Raw genomic sequence first — 18,564 nt, forward strand, 5'->3', positions numbered from 1 at the left:
ACCATTTTTCATCACCATCAAGGATGCGGGTATCAGAGGCCTTCCTGAATTTTGGAGAACTGTCATTATTCTTGTGGTGGCATCCATCGTGGCCGATAGTATCTTTATTGCGGCTCGTATGCTCCGATGCCTGTCTCGAGATCATACCGTGAGTCGCTGAGACTCACGAACAGACTCGTGATTCCTATCCTAAGCCGCAGCAAGTTATGAGAGTATACAAAACACGCTTATTTTACTTTCTCAATGTGTCTCTTGCGTGCTCGTCTTGATCTAGACTTCCAAGTCTCTACACATCAGCACGCATCGGCCAATCGGTGAGTCGGAGACAGAGGTGACCCTAGCACTCGGGGTAGATAACGCTAGACGCAAAAGAGGCAAAGACGCGGGGAACCCTGGTTCAATGTGGCGCTCGAGTCATGGATAAGCCGGCATCCCCAACTGATAACTGAACGGGTGGGTGGGTGTTCTGGGATCTCAGGTGGCCATTTTCCTCTCCTCATCAATCAGTCGCAAACATTCACCACCTTTCATCAACACTCACCCAAGAAGTATTGCCGACTCTCTCAAGGAAGGCTTTAACTCGAAATGAAGACCAGACAGATCAGGTTCCGCCTCTGGAGCCAACCTCGACAGACTCCTCATGATGAGCTGGCCAGCCCAGCCGACCGCGACACACATCCAAAAGGCCGAGAAGCACGAAGAAGTCGATCGGGCTGTACAGAATGCCGACGGAGGCGCGTCAAATGCGACGAGACATTTCCCGTGTGCGTCCGCTGCCAGAAACGCGGCTCCTTCTGTCAATCTCCCCCAGATTGACAAAGTGGCAGCACGAGGCGCCCTGGATCAAGCTTGGCTCTTCCCCAGCTCCCACCGAGCAACTCGTTATCAAGTCAAAGTCTGATGATAAGGCTCTGCTACGATACTGGCTTGAGCGAGCCAGCCAAATCATGGTCATCGACCCTGACGAGAACCCGCTCTCGTTCCCCATCCTTGAATACGTCGAGCAATGTCCCAGCCTCAAGCATGCCCTGCAGAGCGTTGGTGCCGGGCACAGGCATTACTTCGATCCTGAAAGCTCTCTAAATGCTTGGAAGAGCGAAGTTCAGCCCTTCGCTTGATCATACAGGATCTATCTTGTCCTGGCGACAACTTGTTCCCTCTCTTCTTGAGCGTGCTGCTGGTCGGCCTCTCCACGGCCTGGACCAACGCTCCCACGGCCGAGTTTGGCCAGCAGCATCTCCGTGGAGCGCGAGCTCTGACCGACATTCTGTTATCTGATGCATCGAATCGAGAAACGCGACCGCCGTACTTCAACTTCGTCGTCGGGGCTTATCTGTACTGGGATATGGCCATGGCCTTCCTCATCCCAGCCGACGAGCAGGTGTCTCTCAACACTGACGAGATGTACACTGCGCTGCTGGATGTCGGCCAAGAATATCATCCTTTCGGGGGCTACTCGACCGAGATTTTCTACCTGCTGGGCAATGTAGGACGCTATTGTCGGTCGGTCGTCGAGAAAGGTGTTCGCGATGAATCGGTCGAGGTTGCGCTGCAGGAGGAGATGGAAAAATGGGAGCCGAACCGAGATAATCCCCAGCTCGGTCTCATAAGCGATGCCTTCAGGTCTCATGGATTGATCAACCTAGAAGCCATCTGCTATCGGCGTCGTCGGGATGACGCTGTAGGCGACGCTCTGATGACCGAACTCCTCAACATGACATGCGAGGAGGATGAGGAATTGTGGCAAAGCCTGCCATCAAGCTCAATCGACGAAGACCTCGAGGATAAGATCAGGAATCGGGCGCTAGAGGTGGTACGCAACCTCATCTCAATCCCCTCTAGCCACGGTTGCACCAACCTTCAGGCCATCCCGCTCTTCACTGCAGGCTCAGAATTGACCAAGGAGGATACACGGGAGAGAGAATTGGTGTTGCAGAGGTTCAGGGAGGTGTACTCACTCAATCATCTGCGGGGGAATTTGACGGCGCTGGAGATACTCCCAGAGATTTGGAAACGCAAGGATGCAGGCGAAACCATTACCTGGTTGGAAGTGATGATTGAGAAGGGTTGGAACATCATGTTAGGGTAAGGTTGTTGCTTTCAAGCCGTCGGCGCTTGGCTTTCTCAAGCCATGAGAATGTTGTCAATTATTTGTATAACAAGTACACCTTCTATCTCGGCCAGGGCATCTATATTACAAAACGTGACGCTCGTAGCAGGGGCCTGTCGAGCATGGGATGCTCAGGCACGTGTGTAGCAATCTCACGACTTGTTATTGAAATGGTCTGAGCTGCCATAAGGAGTTCCCCGCGACCGAGGCCTCGCTGAGAGAACAGTTCCGTATCTGGACTTCATGCGAGGGAGTGGAGGCGATGGCTGGTGGGCCCTGGAAAGATCCGGCGCACATATCCTTGCATATCTAGGCCGGTTAATTACGTAGTAGTGTCCGAATTCGGACGGTAAGCGAGTGGCGGCTATCACCGCTCAATCGGCTGTGACATTCGGGAGAGTAAGGAGCATCTAAATACCTCGACCCGAGGCCTTGCTTGTATCCTCCACTCAGGTCAGACTTGGCTCTCCGAAGCTGGTGGCTTAACACGAACCGACCTCAACATGTCTTCTTCCGCCTTCCCTCCGCTCAATGGTATGAGTTCCTTCTGGAGGAGCCAGACTGGGAATCTCGACAACCATCGGTCAACGAGCACCCTCCCGGACGAATGCGATATTGTCGTGGTCGGAGCTGGATACTCAGGAGCAGCGCTCGTGACGCACATTCTATCAAGATGTGTTGACCGAGTACCGTCAATCCTAGTTTTGGAGGCGAGGCAGCTGTGCTCTGGAGCGACTGGGCGAAATGGTATGGCTCTCTTAGATGCTGATGCTAAATGGCTCCGACTAACTTGTTGCTAGGCGGCCACCTCAAGCCAGATTCTTACTACGCCATCTCGAGATTGGCTAACGAGTATGGCATTGAGGCTGCTGCCGAAGTCGCCAACTTCGAAAGCGCCAACGTCGAGGCGGTTGCAGACTTTATACGAGAAGAGGAGGTTGACTGCGATTTCGTAATGACGAGAGCCATCGATGTTCAATTCTCGACGCAGCATCAAAACAGCCTTGAAGCAGGCTACACGTCGTTGCTGGCCAAGGGAGTTGAGGCAACAAAACACACATATTGTGCGCCTCAAGAGTTTGCTGAGAAAGTAAGTTGGCGACCTTTCACCACCGTGACTTGGCTGACAAGAGTAAAGCTCTCGGGTGTGAAGGGAGCAAAGGGATGCTTCAGCTACACTGCTGGTCACTTGTGGCCATACAAGCTCATTGACCACATGTTTCGCAAGGCCATCGCCAACGGCGTCAACCTGCAAACGAACACACCAGTGCGAACGATATCTCCGACCCAAGATGAGAATGGCTTCTGGACTATCACAACAGAACGGGGTGTAGTCAAGACAAAGAAACTTGTCATGGCAACCAACGCGTATACGGCAGCTCTACTGCCAGAGTATGAAGGCAAGATCGTCCCTTACCGAGCCATTTGTAGTCGAATTACCACCCCTGGGACAGCGCCCTTGTTGACAAACTCGTACGCACTGCGATTTAACAACTGGGACTTTGACTACTTGATTCCGCGACCTGATGGGAGCATCATAGTCGGAGGCGCCCGGCAGGCCTATATCAGACACTTGGAGGACTGGTATGGTAACGCAGACGACAGCAAGGTAATCGAGAGGGCTCGCCATTACTTCGATGGTTACATGCAACGACATTTCAATGGATGGGAGAACAGCGGCGCTCAGGTCGATGATGTATGGACAGGAAGTGAGTCGTGACCCGATCATCTCTCTCATTATCCCTTACTAACCTACTTATTGTCATGGGATACTCTTCTGATAGGCTCCCGCGCGTCGGTGAGATTCCAGGTCGTCCCGGTATGTTCATTATGGGCGGTTTTACCGGTCATGGTATGCCCCAGGTGTTCCTGTGCGCCAGCGGGATGGCAGACGTTGTTCTCGGCAACAAAGGGTTCAACGAAACTGGAATACCGCGACTGTTCCAGGAGTCCAAAGAGCGACTCGGTGACAGTAGAAACAGGATATTAGAGTTGTACCAAGAGCCACTGAAAGAGTTCCAGTCAAAGCTCTGAATGTGTCACGAGCAAGCGCGATATTTCCTTACTTTCTCTATGCGCTGGTTTAATGTCACATAGAAAAATAACGTTTCAATAAACCTTTGAATGACTTGGTATCTTTGCTTCCCCTCGTTGATGATTTCTGAAGCCATAGGATGCGATCTATCTACAAGTTTCTTTGATCAAACCGTGGACAACAAATCACTGGGGCAAGATGGGGTGTGGAGGCTGAAGATGGCAAAGTGTGAGGCTCTCGATTGCTGTACGAATGGCTATCACCGTTCACATAAATCTCACACTAGAATCTCGTCGCGCAACGCGGTCGCGAAAACGTTGATAGACGATTTGCCCGTAGCCCCGTTACGCAATAAACTACTGTGAGTGTTGAGCCAGGAAACAATTTCCCCGTTCAAGTGAATAAGCCAATACTCTGTGAAAGGACTCGGAGACAGTGGGCGCACCTTGGACTCTGTCGTAGCGAAGTTGAGCTTCTATGTATGGCTCAGTTATGCCAGATGTGGTGCTGCTATCGAGTAGAACACCGAGGGCATTACTCCTCGTGATTGCTCACTCGGGTATCATCCTGCCAAAAGCTTTCTATACTCGTAGGGTGGCTCTAGGGGCAATTTCATTAAACATGGAACCACTAGGCTTCCAGAAGATGGAGTAGCATAATTTCCGTTCATTGTCCACTTTTCCCGGTTGAGATCACCTCCCCGACCATCCGACCCTCCGACAACCCGGCCCCGAGAAGCGCGATGCTCCGGTCCCGAAGGTGACAATGGCCCGACCCTTCGGCCTTACGCCCTCTCAAGCAGATGTCATAGAAACTCAAACCGCAGACCGCCATTTACGAGTTAAAAAGGCTGGCTCGGCTTAACTATGCAGATTCATCGCTTCACACGGATGCAAAAAGCTCCCCAACCCTCAGTCAGAAATCTCAACACCTTGCATACAAAATGACCCCCGGGAATCTCTGTGGCAAACCTAGGCAATCTGGATCGGTATTACACCTCTGTTGCTAGCATCCCGATTGAGTACGTCCCGGGTAGTCAATGTGTCTACAATCCGTTTGGTAGCTACGCCGTCTTGGGAAAGATCCTTGTGGCCACAGATCCAAAGGAACGCAACTTCTGCACTATTGCCAAGGAAGAACTGTTTGATCCGCTGGGCATGGAACATTCATACTTTGGTCTGGCTGAGGATCACTAAAACCGAGTCCCAGTATGCCATACCGCTAAACAGACCAACGTTTCCACACCTTCAACCCAGCATATGCTCACCAAAGGATGTACCAATGAAAACGAGGTGCCTGCCGCATTCGCCTTCTGCACCATTCACGATTTGTTCCGGTTTGTCGAGACAATGAGACAAAGGGGCACCAATGGGGATTACCGACTCATGTCGAAGGCGTTATTCGATTACGCTTGCAAGAACCATACGGGTTCACTGCCAAACGGTGCATTTGTCCCTGAGAAGGAGGCCAGGAGCAAGCCTGACTCTCCAGCCCTATACTCTTTGCTTGGAGGCTACGTTCGAGGCGAGGGCCATTATCTGACTGGTGCTGGATACACACCCTCTCCTCGAGCCTTCTATGGTGTTGGTGGAGGTTCTACCATGTGGATGGTAGATCCAGACCGTGATCTCACTGTGTGCTTCCTCAGTGCTGACTTCATCGAGAGGCTTCATCACCTTGAGCGCCTGTCCAAGATTAATGACCTTGCGCTGGCGGCTTGCGATTAGTAGAGTAGCATGAAGTTAACCTGGCTCGTTTGAACCAGTTGCCTGGGCGTCGATGAACGACCGCGGCCTCACATCGTATCAGAGCATGCAAATATATTCCATGCCTTCATTTTTAGTGTACTCCAAAATCAGCACCTCTACTCGCCTAAGGGTTGCTCCTCTCCATTGCCCATGCAGCCATCGTCCGGAGACATCTTGTCCTAACCCTGCGGCCTTCTGGCTCAGTTATCCCACCGAGGGCCGGGCTTCAACTATAACAAAGAACACATTTTGGCCTAACCCTGCACTGTCCTCACAAGTGTCGCTGGAACATATGAACTCTCCATAATCTGAAATAGACTCATTATCTCCTGCCTCGCCTACATTTGGTGCTATGGCCGTGTCCTCGTCAGCCCTTCGTCCTCTACCGGATTCCCTACTGTTTTCGTTGCGTTCCGTGCAGTACAGATTGCTGAGCTCGTAGAGGACGTCGCACGACACGATATTATTATATACCGGCTTCCTGCTCGGGCCTTCGATCCATATGGCACTAAAAATTAACATGATGATTCTCGCGCTTCGCGTTTAGAACTCCCGATTACCCCGGGGGACGCACTGATGATGAACCCGACCCTCCGCGGGTCTTGGCTAGGCCCCGCCACTTGCGGAGTTTGAGTAATAAGGGGCTTCACTTGACTGGATCCCAATAGAACTCTTAAAGCTCTTAAGCTTCTGGTCCTGGGGTCACCAAACACTTGCAGCGATAGAGTTGTGTCCTTTGCACCTGGGGTCTCTCTACCCTCTTTGACAACGAAAGAGAAGACACAAAATTGGCCAGCCGTCACAGCTACGCGCCTGCCACCGTCTTCGCTGCATACCTCGCTCAATATCCCACACCATGTCTTCGCATGGTCAAATCCAGACCAACGGGCCACAGGCGCAAATAGATGTAGGCTCCTCACAGCCAAGTCTTGTTTCGCAGAAGATCTCACGCTAATATTCGTCATTCAGGGACCGCCTTATCTAGTTACAACAGCTGCAACCCTCGGCGGCCGTCCAACTCCCTCCGTCGACGATCCGATTTGCGGCGTCTTTATTGCCTTCTTCCTCGCCAGCGCCATCTTCAACATGACCATCTACATACGGAATCGTCGACGCGGCCACAAGTTCCTCTTCTCAGCTGTCCTATGCGGCTTCTCTATTGCCCGTATCGTTGCCTGTTCACTACGCATCGTCGTCGGCTCCAAGGCACATCAAGTTAACACCGTCATCGCTTCTCAGGTCTTCAACAGCGCAGGTGTTGTCATGATCTTTGTTATCAACCTCTTCTTCACCCAACGCATCCTCCGAGCCTACCACCCGCGGCTGGGTTGGGGAAAACTTGCAACATTGGTATCGCGATTTCTACTCTTCAGCCTTATCGCGACGCTCATAATGACCATCACCGCTGTCGTGTATTCGTTCTATACCCTTGATGTTGGTGTGAGGAAGACGATTCGCAATATCCAACTCTTTTCTGCTACCTATATCGCAGTAATGGCTTTCTTGCCGTCACCCATCACCATCGTCAGCGTCTTGTTTTCTAGCCCGGAGAAAGTCGAACGCTTCGGCCGAGGAAGAATGGAAACCAAGGTCTACCTTCTCATTGGGACATCGACGCTCTTGGCTTTCGGTGCAGGTTTCCGAGCTGGCACCAGTTATGTGATATGTCCCATCACCGATCCGGCGTGGTTCCACCACAAAGCCTGCTTCTATATCGTCAACTTTGCTATCGAGATCGTTGTGGTCTACTCATACGCTTTATCTCGCTTCGACCGTCGCTTCTTCATTCCAAATGGCAGCAGTGGTCCAGGTGACTACTCTCGGATAGAGGAGGTGACAATTCCTTTGGGTGATCAAAGTGCTGATTTGACTCTTGGGTCCCAGGATAGACTTAGCATTAGAGACTTTCAGCTGCAGAAAGTGAGGAATGTTGGCGCATAAAGGATAGAGGTGTGCGTTTCAAGACTTATGCTCCCTACCTACCTACTTAACACATAGAAGTATATTTCTTAGATTAGACAAAAGTCGTGACTCTCTAGTTTCTTTCTACCTACATAGCACGCGAGCTTCTTCTCCTTTAGCCCTCTACTTACGAACACAACTCTGCACTGCTTGCTATGTAGAACCGCAACTTCTATGTACCTGGGTAACGGGGTACTTAGCAGCTCAGCGTTGAACTATAGGGTGCCGAGTGCAACCACAGCCGCGCTTAATTGCCCAACTCACAACTCAGAATGCGGCCCAATCTGCCGTGCCAGGTTTACCGATGCCCATATGCGCTTCGCTTGCGGTGAGACTGAAGCAAAGCTGTGACAGGCACAGGCTGCCAAACAGCAAAGTGGTGATTAGAGTTGAGGACTAGATCGTTTTATTTGACTAGTTTTAACAAATTCGATTTATGGGAACACAACTTGCCCTACTATAGCGGCGTATCATATTTACTATTGGCAACTAGAGACCTTTAGTACCTAAGAATATGGATCTTAAGCAGGGGAGAGTCTTTCCAAGCTTTGCAATAAACGAGAACACACCTTGTCCATCCGAGACATCCAGCTACATAGGGTTGGGCATGCGCCTCGATATGAGTTGACCCATCGAGTTTCAGCGCTTAATATCCGCACTCACTGGCCACTGCTAAATCACGCTCGGAATATGTAGCTTTATCCATAGTAGAGGTATGCTTGAAATCGTTGACCATCTAGGATTGGTCTTGCTAAGGGGTCTTGCTGACAACAGCAGAGACTAGAGGAATAAAAAACACTAATTAACAAGGTCCTTCCAGTCCGGATAGACATACTGGGAGGGGTTTCCTTCTGGAAGATAAGGAGTAACGAGGTCGTATAAAAGCTTATACGCCACTACGCTCAAGTGCAACCCATCAGTAAAAAGGCCGTCAAAGTTGGCAGCGGGTAATCCTGCTGCCAGATTTGACTTGATGTCCTGGGTTGGCGTATGTGTCGCCTTTTCCACCACAGCTTGCCATAGGTCAATAAGAATTATATCCGAATTTTCTTTAGCGACTTCCCGCACTGCCTCAGCATATAACCTCGTGTGAGCCAAAGTTCGAGGTTCATGGCCTAGGCTATTAAGCTTGTCTTCATCCACCGGGGTTGGTGTGACCAGAAGAATTTTCGGTCTATGAGATCTAATGTGGGCATGGTTGATAAGACGGATCAAGTTGAGCTTATAATCATCGACCGACACATGCCTCGTTGAGGCAGGATGAGGGACAATGGCATCATTAGCACCAAACAAGACAATCTATCTCCATTAGTCCAAGGTATCTGGCTTATAGTTTTCGTCTGGCTTACAAGATAATCCAGTTTTGGTGACTGATCGTTGAGCGCTGGAAATATCTTGGGAAGATATTCGAGGGCGTTCTTGGAAGTCCAACCCGCGAACCCGCGATTCACAACATCAAGACGTCGTATCAAACCTGTGGCATTAATTAGTCAAGTACAAAAAGGTTAAAGGTAGACATACGGGTTTGAAGTGCGGCTTGGAAGGAAAAGCCGTCTTGAATATCTATGGACCCTTGCAACAAAGAGTCGCCGAACAATACGAGTTGAGGATAAGTCGTCTACAATCGGTCAACACCACATCGTACAACACCACGATGAATAAACTTACAGCCATAGCTGAGAAGTATCGAGATGCCTCATCATGTAACGCATTTCGTGGTTCTCCCCGTTTAATTTATATGCGACTTGTAACAAATATATGGGGACCATGATGAATGGTGTTATTTGAAACTTGAATGAGGCGATGCTCTTAACGCACATTCCATGAGTCATAGGGCAACTGCACTTTGGAATCAAGTGTGGCTATGCTATAGACCCGCATATCAAGAGTCATAGGGCGGTATTATTCCGCACCTAGACTGAGGCAACATAACGACGACGGCCCATGACTCCCAATCCTCACTTGCTGTTGGTTTGACAGTTCGATCTTCTAGCTCAGTTAACCCATCAAGGGCCGGGCTTCAACTATAACAAAGAACACATTGCAGGTACGTGTTCATATTTGATCAAACCGCTGCAGAATGAGTCCCCAGCAACTCGAACATACACGCAGAACAATCGATTGTCACGGCGTGGTGCATCGTATATCAGCTAAGCTAACTTCTTTTACTAGCACCGTCCCGAACAACTGTCAGCAACGGAATCCGTTGCGATTTCAGCCGCAGAAGGAGGTTTTGGAATTCTGGAGGGGGCTACTCGAAGGGTGACTTTGATGAACAACATGCCTTGAACTCTTCCTCAGCGACTTGACAATAAGCTCAGCTGCTTTAAGGATTTCTGATCTGAAGAAGGGCAGCAACATGTTTAACACGAGCTTGTTCGAGATGGATTTGGTTTATGAGCTTGAAGGCTGAAATATTGCGAAGCGTATTGTTCTGGATTTACTTGTAATTTATCTTCTTCTCCTCATATTACCTCGCCTATGGTGCAATAAGCATGAACTTGGTTGCTAAGTTCTGAATGTCTCTCCGTAGGGCAGTCCTTTATTGTCTAAGGTAGAACAACGACAAAACTAAAGACACCCAAGTTGTATATGATTGACCACGTCTAATGCTCTATGGACTCTTAGTGAAAAGATATACTCTATTGACCCGATAAGTGCCTCTCATAGGCTCAATGTGTTGTCCGCTCGCAGTTGTGTATATATGGGATCGGCATGTTGTAAAGACAAGGATCCAATGGAGCCCTTGCTTTAGGTAATACGGAGTTGATTGTGCGCTGAGGACAACCAATCAGTCTGTAATCACGCCTTAAATACTATCATTTATGTGCCGCGCTTTACGCCGTAGTTATCCCATAAAGAGGAAGTTCTCCGGCACCATACATGAAAAGCCTCAAAATATTTATCCTCGGAGTCGCAGAAACTCTGGCAACTCAATGCCAAGGCTAGGCAACAACTTTTGTAAGACACCAACAACGCCGATCTTTCCTTAGGCATGCAACTAGCTTCTTTCACGTTGCGTTCCAGGCCGTCTTGCTAATTTAGCGCTCCCCAAGATACGAGAGTAATCTCATTAGCGAGATGGGATAGCTTATCTAAGCGAGCCTTATCGCCCCAAGCTTTTCACAAGATCCACCCTTCTAAGGGATTATTAAGCCGACCCCGTCACTTGCGCTCTGCATCCGCCGCATGGTGCTGCACATACATGCCCACTGTCGACGCCTTGCAAGCCCCTCTTGACGCTCAAGTTCGACATACTTGAGCTGGTGACAGCTACTTGAACCGCCAAGACTGCCACCATCGCCGAGTGTGGACGGAACACGCTGGACGTGATGTACGGCGGAAAAATCGCGCGTCGAGATACCACCTTGGAGAAGCGCCACGTCTAGGATCAGTGAGTAACGGATTGGTTGGCATACGTCATGCTTACCGGCCAATGGCTGACAGGACGCTGACTGACAAGAGGGAGTAGACCTACTGTACCCAAAGCGAGCAATGCAATGCAATGCGCTCGCAGGACAAGACTTTCGTTACTATACCCTTTCCCAGCGATGTACCCCCTCATGTTGTGCTGGATTATATCCAGACATATGAGCCTGTCTTGCAGCATAACCCAGGCGTAGTCTCATATGACCCTGTCGATATTGATCCTGCTCAGTTTGCAACCGATCCTTGGTTGGATCTCTGCGAGTTTGATCCATCCCTGCGTCTCTTTCAAGCCCACGAGGTCGTCTGGCTTGCCCCAGGCATTCAAAAGAACCAGAGCTGGCTCATCCTTTTTCAGCGCGTCCCCGACGGCATTGTGTGCCGCTGCAAGGCGGGCGTTGGTGTTGTCAGCTGGACTGAATGGTCTGTACGACCACGTCAACGGGAGGAGAGCTCCAGTGGCTCGCCAAGCACTCCCAGCACAGCAACTCCCTCTAGCCAAGATGGGGACGATGGCTGGGAACTGCAAGGGATTGTGACAGTCGAGGCCAACCGGTTGATTTTGCCTTCTTGCATGTGGATTGCCAAATGGTTACAGAGGCAGATTGGACAGTCGATGGTCAACGAAGCATGTGTGAAGCATGTTACGGCAATCAAATCATGACGTGGATACGAGGGTCATAACAAAGATATTAATGCAATTTCAAATAAGTCAACTCTCCCGTCCATCATTTACACTGCACAGCGGCAATGCTGTACCATCCTTCATGAATGGAGACCAGGGCTCGAGATCCACTGAGAAGGGTGTCACAGCCTCAGAAGGATTTTTAGTTCCTACTGTCTGCATCGTGGCTGCATTCAAACACGCAAAGACCCCACTGGTCACTCCCCGGAGGAGCTAGGAAGTTTACCAACCATGCCAGCGTAGGATTGAGGGATTCAGGGAGCGGGAACCTGGTGGGCGGAAACGTGCCGCTGCTGCAGGCTACACGCAGTGGTTACGTGCCCGTTCCCGTCTTTACCGGAAAGCTATTAGTATATCTATAGCAAACTCTTTTATTGGTTTCAGAGTCTGGGGAACCGGTTAGACGGCACAACAGCAGGGTAACCACATGGTAAGGAGGCTCGTGAAGCCAAGACGTGTCACAAATATCCGCTGCATTCACCCGCTGACCAAGCGGGGCAAGGTGCCCCTTATTCCGTCAAATGTGACAACAATGCATGGTTATTTGTTGAATTAGGACTTGACAGCCATAACCCAGGTCTTAGGGTCTTTTCTTGATAACCTCAGTTGACAGCGATAATAAGAACGCATGGGAGGGTGAAGACCCAATGTGTTACAGAGCCTGTGAAGTGGAAACTACTAATTCTAGATTATTGAGCTAAAATATAACATAGAGGCCTCAATGTGCGACTAACTCTCCTTCCACAGCCCTCTCACTGCTTGCGGCCAGTACTATGCTTGGCTGACGGCAATAGTTACACCTACAACCATACTAACGGATAGACAACATGTTATTTTACAAGGCTGAAAAACGCGACGATAAGATCATGTTCAGTTTCAAATAAGAGCAAAGAAAAGGTGGCGGATCTTCTGAATTGGGGCTCTCATCATCACTTTGGCGCATTTAGGGCCTGCTACCACATGAACACTGGCTGAATGAATTAAAGCTCAGATTGGGCGAGACATGAGTCATGCTATTCTAAAGTCAATCGACATCGAGCTCGATTGCGAGAGACACATTAGTTAATAATCTATGGATTCCAACGTTAAGAGTGCTGCGGCCGACATCCCCCGCAGTCTTTGTACAAGGAGCATCTGACGACCAGTTTAATTGGCCTTGCACATCTTTCCATCAGAAGCAATAGACCACTGCTCACTTCCAACCGCATTCAAAGCGTAGAAGAATCCGTTCTTGTCCCACTTCTTCTTGATAGAGAGCAACTTGGCATAGTTGCTTCCAAAGAACTCTTGTTGGAACCGGGGCTGACGGAAGTCGGCCTCGTTCATGTAAGCACCACTGCCTGGTGTCACGGCTTCGATCTCGGGCATGATCTTCTCCGTCATTAGGTTCTGCAGGCTGAGCATGTCAGACCAAGGAGCAGTAAAGCTCCAGGGGGTGGTCAGAGTGGCATGCACCAGAGTGTTCTTCCAAGCAGGGAGGACGGCCTGAGTGTTGGGGTTGCTGAAGGGGGCAACGTTGGTACCAACGCCAATCCAAGTGACACCCTGCTCAACGATGCTCTTGGCAGTCTCCATAAGGGCAGTGTTGTTGTTCACAATGGTGTCGCGGGGAATGAGGCGGCCACCGTACTGGGCAATACCAACTTGAATGTTGCCGACAGGCAGGGGGCCAAAGTACTTGTCGTAGTGGTCATAGTAAGAGTCGACTTGGTCGTAACCCACGGTGTAGTTGATTCCAAGATCGTTCAGTGCCAGCACAAATGGCTGCATGATGGCCTGAACCTCCTCCTTGGTCTTGTTGTATGCTGTCAAGGGGGCGATCTGGAAGAAGGTGTTGGTGAAGTAGTAGACAACCATAGAGCCAGCATCGACCATAGCTGGAAGCTTGGAGTGGAAAGCCTCGATGCCCTCGTAAAAGGTCGCCTGATCGTTGTTGGTGGTGAAGAAGCCCAGGGTTCCTCCACCGATCTTGGTATCGGGGAAGGCCTTGACGGTCATGGAGACGACGACGCCCCAGTTGCCACCACCGCCACCGTTCAGAGCCCAGAAGAGATCCGAGTTCTTCTCTCGTGAAGCGGTGATAAGTCCAGAGTCAGCAGTGACGACTTGGTATTCAAGCGTGTTCTGGGCCGAGAGGCCGAAGCTCGAGCTGAGAGCAGAGTGGCCACCGCCCTGAGTATATCCACCAGCAAGGCCAACTGTAGGGCACTCGCCTCCGACGACAACGTATCCGGCTTTGTGGCCAGCAGAGAGGATGTCAAAGCCCTGGACGCCAGCACCGATGGTGACAGCCTTGCCCTTGTAGCCATTGGCATTGTAATCCTTGAACGTGATGTCCTTCAGATGGTGAGTCCAGATAGAAAGGGCACCAGCACCGGTCGAGCGGCCATTGTAGTCATGTCCAGTGTTGCGGATAACGAGGCGGATGTTGTTGTTACGAGCAAAGTTGATGGTGTTGACGATGTCACTTGGGGTTCGGACATCGACAGCGTAACGAACGTAGTTGCCAAGAGTGCAAGGACGGGACTGAGGCTGAAAAGGGTCGCATGATTGGTTGGCGAACCATGGGGCCATGATGGAAGAGGAGGAGTCCATGCTGGAAACCGTATTAGATCGATGCACCATCAGGACGGATCAGGTAGGGGATTTGCATGGTGGTGCCACAAGTGGCTACACACCCACACATGCAGGTGCTGCAGGTAGCGTGCATCAGAACATGCAAGATATCACTTACTGGATTCCAGGTGACTGCCACTGGCTCTGCAGGTACTGACACTCCTCTCCATCGTAAGTGGGATCGTGGCAGGGCGATCCCAGGGGCACAGTCTTGATGAGCCGGCCATTCACAGAAGAGTTGAGGCTCTTCCACTCATTGTCAGAGGGCCAGCACTTGTCGCCGGGGAAGCACTTGCAGCTAGAGCTTCCCACAGCTGCTCCGAGGGCCGTGGCCGCGAGAGACCCGATCAAGAGAGTTTCGACGCGCATCTTTAGTGTCTCAAGACCTTGCAGAGGCTGTAACAAGGGAGGGGGGATAAGAGCAGGGACGGGACAAGACTAGGGAGTGGGCAGAAAGCAAAGGAGGAAGGCCAAAAGAAATAGGCCCTTTTTGAAGTGATGCCTCCTGCGATATTAATTTCAATCTGCATGAACGGGTCGACCGGGTCATTCTTGACTGACGGGTATTATCGTCAGTTCGAACAGGGAGCCGTAGTCTAGGCTCACCTGTATCTCCGTCTGCAAGAGAGCGCATTAGGAAATTCCATGTGTTAGCGTCGCTCTATTGTGTTGACGCGGAAGTTAGAGATGTCACTAACACGACGGGGTCCAGTTTCTTGGCTAACGATATTCGGGCCTGTCACCGACCCGAGACTAGAAAAGACCCCTGGCCAAGAACCTTGGGACCCATCGTCATTGGCCTCTTTTGACATCTGGAATAGGGATTCCTACCCGGTCTGTCGGGTCTCCCTTTTCGCATGCAGCAACTACCGGAGATTGGATCTTTCTTGGGGGCCACGAGGAGGGGACCATGCCTCGAACCATATGACGTTTGCTTTGTGATGGACTCGCGTGGCTTATCAAATGCCGAGTAGTGGCGAACAGTTCTAGAATGGTTTCATTCACCGAGCACACTCTGCAGTCTGGATGGAACTCTTGCGGCAGCTGCCCTGAATTGCGTTACTTTGTGGCTTCTCGCCCAGAGCCGCACCATTGATGCACCCCTTTGGTTGAGTGACAGCAACACGACGACGCCTTTCTGCGCTCGTTTATTTCCCTCGTCGTAACCCTTTTTTTTTTTCATACTTTTTCATTTCCTTCATTCCTTTCGTCGAGTGCCTCTTTCTTTCACACGGCAGCCATGGCTGGGTGGACATACAATGCACCGGAGGATGCTCCCACCTCTGGCCCCCAGATTTCATCCTTGGCCATCGTGTTTACGGCCGTTGCACTTCTTGTGGTTATTATGCGCGTTTACGTCAGAGGCTTCATGGTAAAAGCTTTCGGAGCAGGTATGCAGCATATCCCGTCTTACACGTGGGAAACCCTGGGCTGACGCTGATCCTTCGGGGAACCAGATGACTGGATCATTATTGCAACATGGGTAAGAACCGTGATCTTGGGTCGTTTGAATCCCTGCTGACTGAGGCTCTTTGTCGATCAGTTTGCCAGCTGCGGGTTCGCAGTTGTGACGATCATCCGTAAGATGCCAGCCTTTGAAGGTTTGCCAAGAGCAGCATGGCTAAAGAGAACAGAAACGAAGTACGGTCTCGGACTCAAGAATCTTAAAGACATGCCTCAAGAAAACTACTACAACTTCCTTTTGGTAAGTCGCTTGCCTCCATCACGGTGTTACGGAACGGATACTCACCACTCGCAGTTACAATTCATCGGTGCACCTTTGTAAGATGCCACACCTCGTCGTCGATCGAAATGCTCATCCCGCGATAGCTACATTTCGAGTATTCTTGGATTCAAGCTCAGTCTTCTCTTGAGCTACCTGCGCTTCATGGCTGCAGGCTTTTGGTACAAGGCAACTGTGGTTGTCGCAGTCGCCTGCACCCTGTTTCATTTTTCCTTCTTGATGGCCCAGGTCAATCTGTGCACGCCCGTGAGTGCATTTCGTTGCTGGCAAGTCCGTTCACCTTGCTAAAGACGATGCGCATTTAGGTCCGCAAGCAGTGGGATGCCAGCGTCACCGGAGGATCTTGTATCGACGGAGTACCCATGTATACCGCCATGGCCTCCATCACCATGGTCTTTGACGTGGTAGTGTAAGATGTCTCGACCTCTGCCTTGAGGCCCCGTGCTTACAATATCTTAGCATGCTCGTTCCCTTCCCGACGCTCATGAAGCTACAAATTCCGAATCGAAAGAAGACGGTCCTCCTCGGCCTTTTCGCCATGGGCACATTCATTTCCGTCATCCAGATCGTCCGTATACAAACCATCAAATCTCTGTCAAACCTCATCGACTCGGGGCCCCTCATCATGTGGTCGACGGTGGAAAACAACCTCGGCATCATCGTGGCCTCGGTCCCCACCCTCGCTCCGCTAGTAAGGTACTTCAATGAGCAATCCAGAGTGGGAAGTCGAAGCCGGAGCAGGTCCAAGGGAGGAGATTCGGGGTACGCTCTGCAATCGAACTGGCGCAAGAATCTGTCGCGTCGAAGTGGTATCCAGGCCCTGGGGAGTGGTGTCGACCAGAGAGATGGAGACAGTTCTGATGGTGTTTTGGGCTCGGCAGAGGATGTGCCGGGCATTATGCGTAAAACTGATATTCACGTCACGAGTAGCAAGCATGAGGCATCTGATGATGGGAATTCTGCTGATGCCGTGTTCAGCGCTTCACAGCGCAACATGATGCGGTAGCCACACAAATTATTCTTCATTGCTTTTGTCAATCTCGTCTGTGCATCAAAATTCTCCTCCTTTTCCTTTCCTTTCTCCGCTGGTTCCGCTTTGCCGAAGGAACCGATCGATTCCACCGCGTCCCGTTGTCCAAGCTCTCGGTCCGTACATGGTGGGTTTCAGTACTACGCCGCATGTAGGAGGTGTCCGTGGTCAGGTGGGGAACCCATGGAACAATTGCCGCTTCGAGAGACCGTCGCGAAGGCGGAACCAAGAGGGTCCCGACTCCCGCGAGTCGAGGCCTCGGCTATTGTCTCAACTCCCTGTCTCTGCAGTTGTGGCTGACCGGGAGCTATGCGTAGCTTGGATTAAGAGACTCGGGAGGGAAAACAAGAGTTAGGAGACTATTGAACTCTAAGATCATGGGCCAGTGTTATATGCGTATTCCATGGGTGATAACGGTAATTATTTTCTCCATGGCGGATAAATACGCCACACCCGTTGAATGTGCCGTGCCGTGCTGGAGGCTGAATCATGAGTCGGGCGTTTCTTCATTCGCCTATTGGGTGGATGTCCAGCCATGTCCCACATTCCAAAGGTTCCGTCTGTGCATAGGGTAGTTCGGCGAACATTGTCGCTCAACATTCGTCTTCTTTTCTGCTTTGCCGAACATAGTTATTATCTCTTACGGATATGCATAATCGTATGATACTGAATGGATTAGTAGGGTTCTATACTAATGACTACGTATATTGCAAGCGCTGCTACGCGATGAGTATTGTCGCTGGTAGACCAATCTGGTTTACTGGCGGTATTGTTGAAATGAGCATGCAATATCTTGGGGAAGGAAACCGTTCAGCTCACAGCACGTTCTGCAATACAAGTGAGATACACCTCCCCTGGTTAATCTGGTTATTATTATGTAGAATAAAACTACGTGGAGGAGGAATTTGATCGAGGTGGAGTATTGTGTTGACAGTTACGAGGCTGAGATTAAGTCAACGCCACCGAGCGGGCCGTAATTGCTAAGACTGACGCCTCCATCTGGGAATGTGCTTATCGCGGTAGAAAGTGTGGAGTTTGAGATAAGGATGGACCTCCAGCACTCTGGACTGTAAAACTGTTATGACAAGTGACGATCTACTCGAAGACTGCCCAATACGTCTTTGATTTTCCACTATAGCCTCTTGGATTCAGACACGTCTCGAGGCAAATCAATACCAGTTGCGGGAAACTCTATTGATTAGCTGACC

General features: G+C 50.6%; 7 protein-coding genes across 7 annotated transcripts; 5 read left to right on the forward strand and 2 right to left on the reverse strand.

Annotated features, from left to right (window-relative positions):
* Positions 1-585: 585 nt before the first annotated feature.
* On the forward strand, positions 586-4,144 carry MRS44_010879 (uncharacterized protein; the record flags this gene model as incomplete). The annotated part of the gene is made up of 8 exons (XM_065619505.1): positions 586-764; positions 812-1,037; positions 1,097-2,085; positions 2,291-2,379; positions 2,564-2,857; positions 2,911-3,200; positions 3,249-3,826; positions 3,895-4,144. The coding sequence occupies 8 exons, from the start codon at positions 586-588 to the stop codon at positions 4,142-4,144; spliced, it is 2,895 nt and encodes a 964-aa protein (XP_065475577.1).
* Positions 4,145-5,494: 1,350 nt separating this feature from the next.
* Positions 5,495-5,872, forward strand: MRS44_010880 (uncharacterized protein; the record flags this gene model as incomplete). The annotated part of the gene is made up of 1 exon (XM_046273724.2): positions 5,495-5,872. The coding sequence occupies one exon, from the start codon at positions 5,495-5,497 to the stop codon at positions 5,870-5,872; it is 378 nt and encodes a 125-aa protein (XP_046135479.2).
* An 877-nt stretch (positions 5,873-6,749) lies between these two features.
* On the forward strand, positions 6,750-7,834 carry MRS44_010881 (uncharacterized protein; the record flags this gene model as incomplete). Its single annotated transcript, XM_046273723.2, has 2 exons — positions 6,750-6,800; positions 6,863-7,834. The coding sequence occupies 2 exons, from the start codon at positions 6,750-6,752 to the stop codon at positions 7,832-7,834; spliced, it is 1,023 nt and encodes a 340-aa protein (XP_046135478.2).
* An 819-nt stretch (positions 7,835-8,653) lies between these two features.
* Positions 8,654-9,529, reverse strand: MRS44_010882 (uncharacterized protein; the record flags this gene model as incomplete). The annotated part of the gene is made up of 4 exons (XM_046275833.2): positions 8,654-9,154; positions 9,205-9,329; positions 9,377-9,473; positions 9,524-9,529. 4 exons carry the CDS (start codon positions 9,527-9,529, stop codon positions 8,654-8,656), a joined length of 729 nt encoding a protein of 242 aa, XP_046135477.1.
* Positions 9,530-11,360: 1,831 nt separating this feature from the next.
* MRS44_010883 (uncharacterized protein) lies at positions 11,361-11,945 on the forward strand (the record flags this gene model as incomplete). The annotated part of the gene is made up of 1 exon (XM_046275832.2): positions 11,361-11,945. One exon carries the CDS (start codon positions 11,361-11,363, stop codon positions 11,943-11,945), a length of 585 nt encoding a protein of 194 aa, XP_046135476.1.
* Positions 11,946-13,112: 1,167 nt separating this feature from the next.
* On the reverse strand, positions 13,113-14,951 carry MRS44_010884 (uncharacterized protein; the record flags this gene model as incomplete). The annotated part of the gene is made up of 2 exons (XM_046283999.2): positions 13,113-14,562; positions 14,701-14,951. 2 exons carry the CDS (start codon positions 14,949-14,951, stop codon positions 13,113-13,115), a joined length of 1,701 nt encoding a protein of 566 aa, XP_046135475.2.
* Positions 14,952-15,822: 871 nt separating this feature from the next.
* Positions 15,823-17,332, forward strand: MRS44_010885 (uncharacterized protein; the record flags this gene model as incomplete). Its single annotated transcript, XM_065619506.1, has 7 exons — positions 15,823-15,973; positions 16,040-16,065; positions 16,126-16,287; positions 16,342-16,364; positions 16,413-16,572; positions 16,632-16,735; positions 16,786-17,332. The coding sequence occupies 7 exons, from the start codon at positions 15,823-15,825 to the stop codon at positions 17,330-17,332; spliced, it is 1,173 nt and encodes a 390-aa protein (XP_065475578.1).
* Between the last annotated feature and the right edge of the window lie 1,232 nt (positions 17,333-18,564).

Source organism: Fusarium solani, assembly GCF_023522795.1.
Source record: "Fusarium solani strain SB1 chromosome Unknown bctg00000007, whole genome shotgun sequence".
NCBI classification, from domain to species: domain Eukaryota; kingdom Fungi; phylum Ascomycota; class Sordariomycetes; order Hypocreales; family Nectriaceae; genus Fusarium; species Fusarium solani.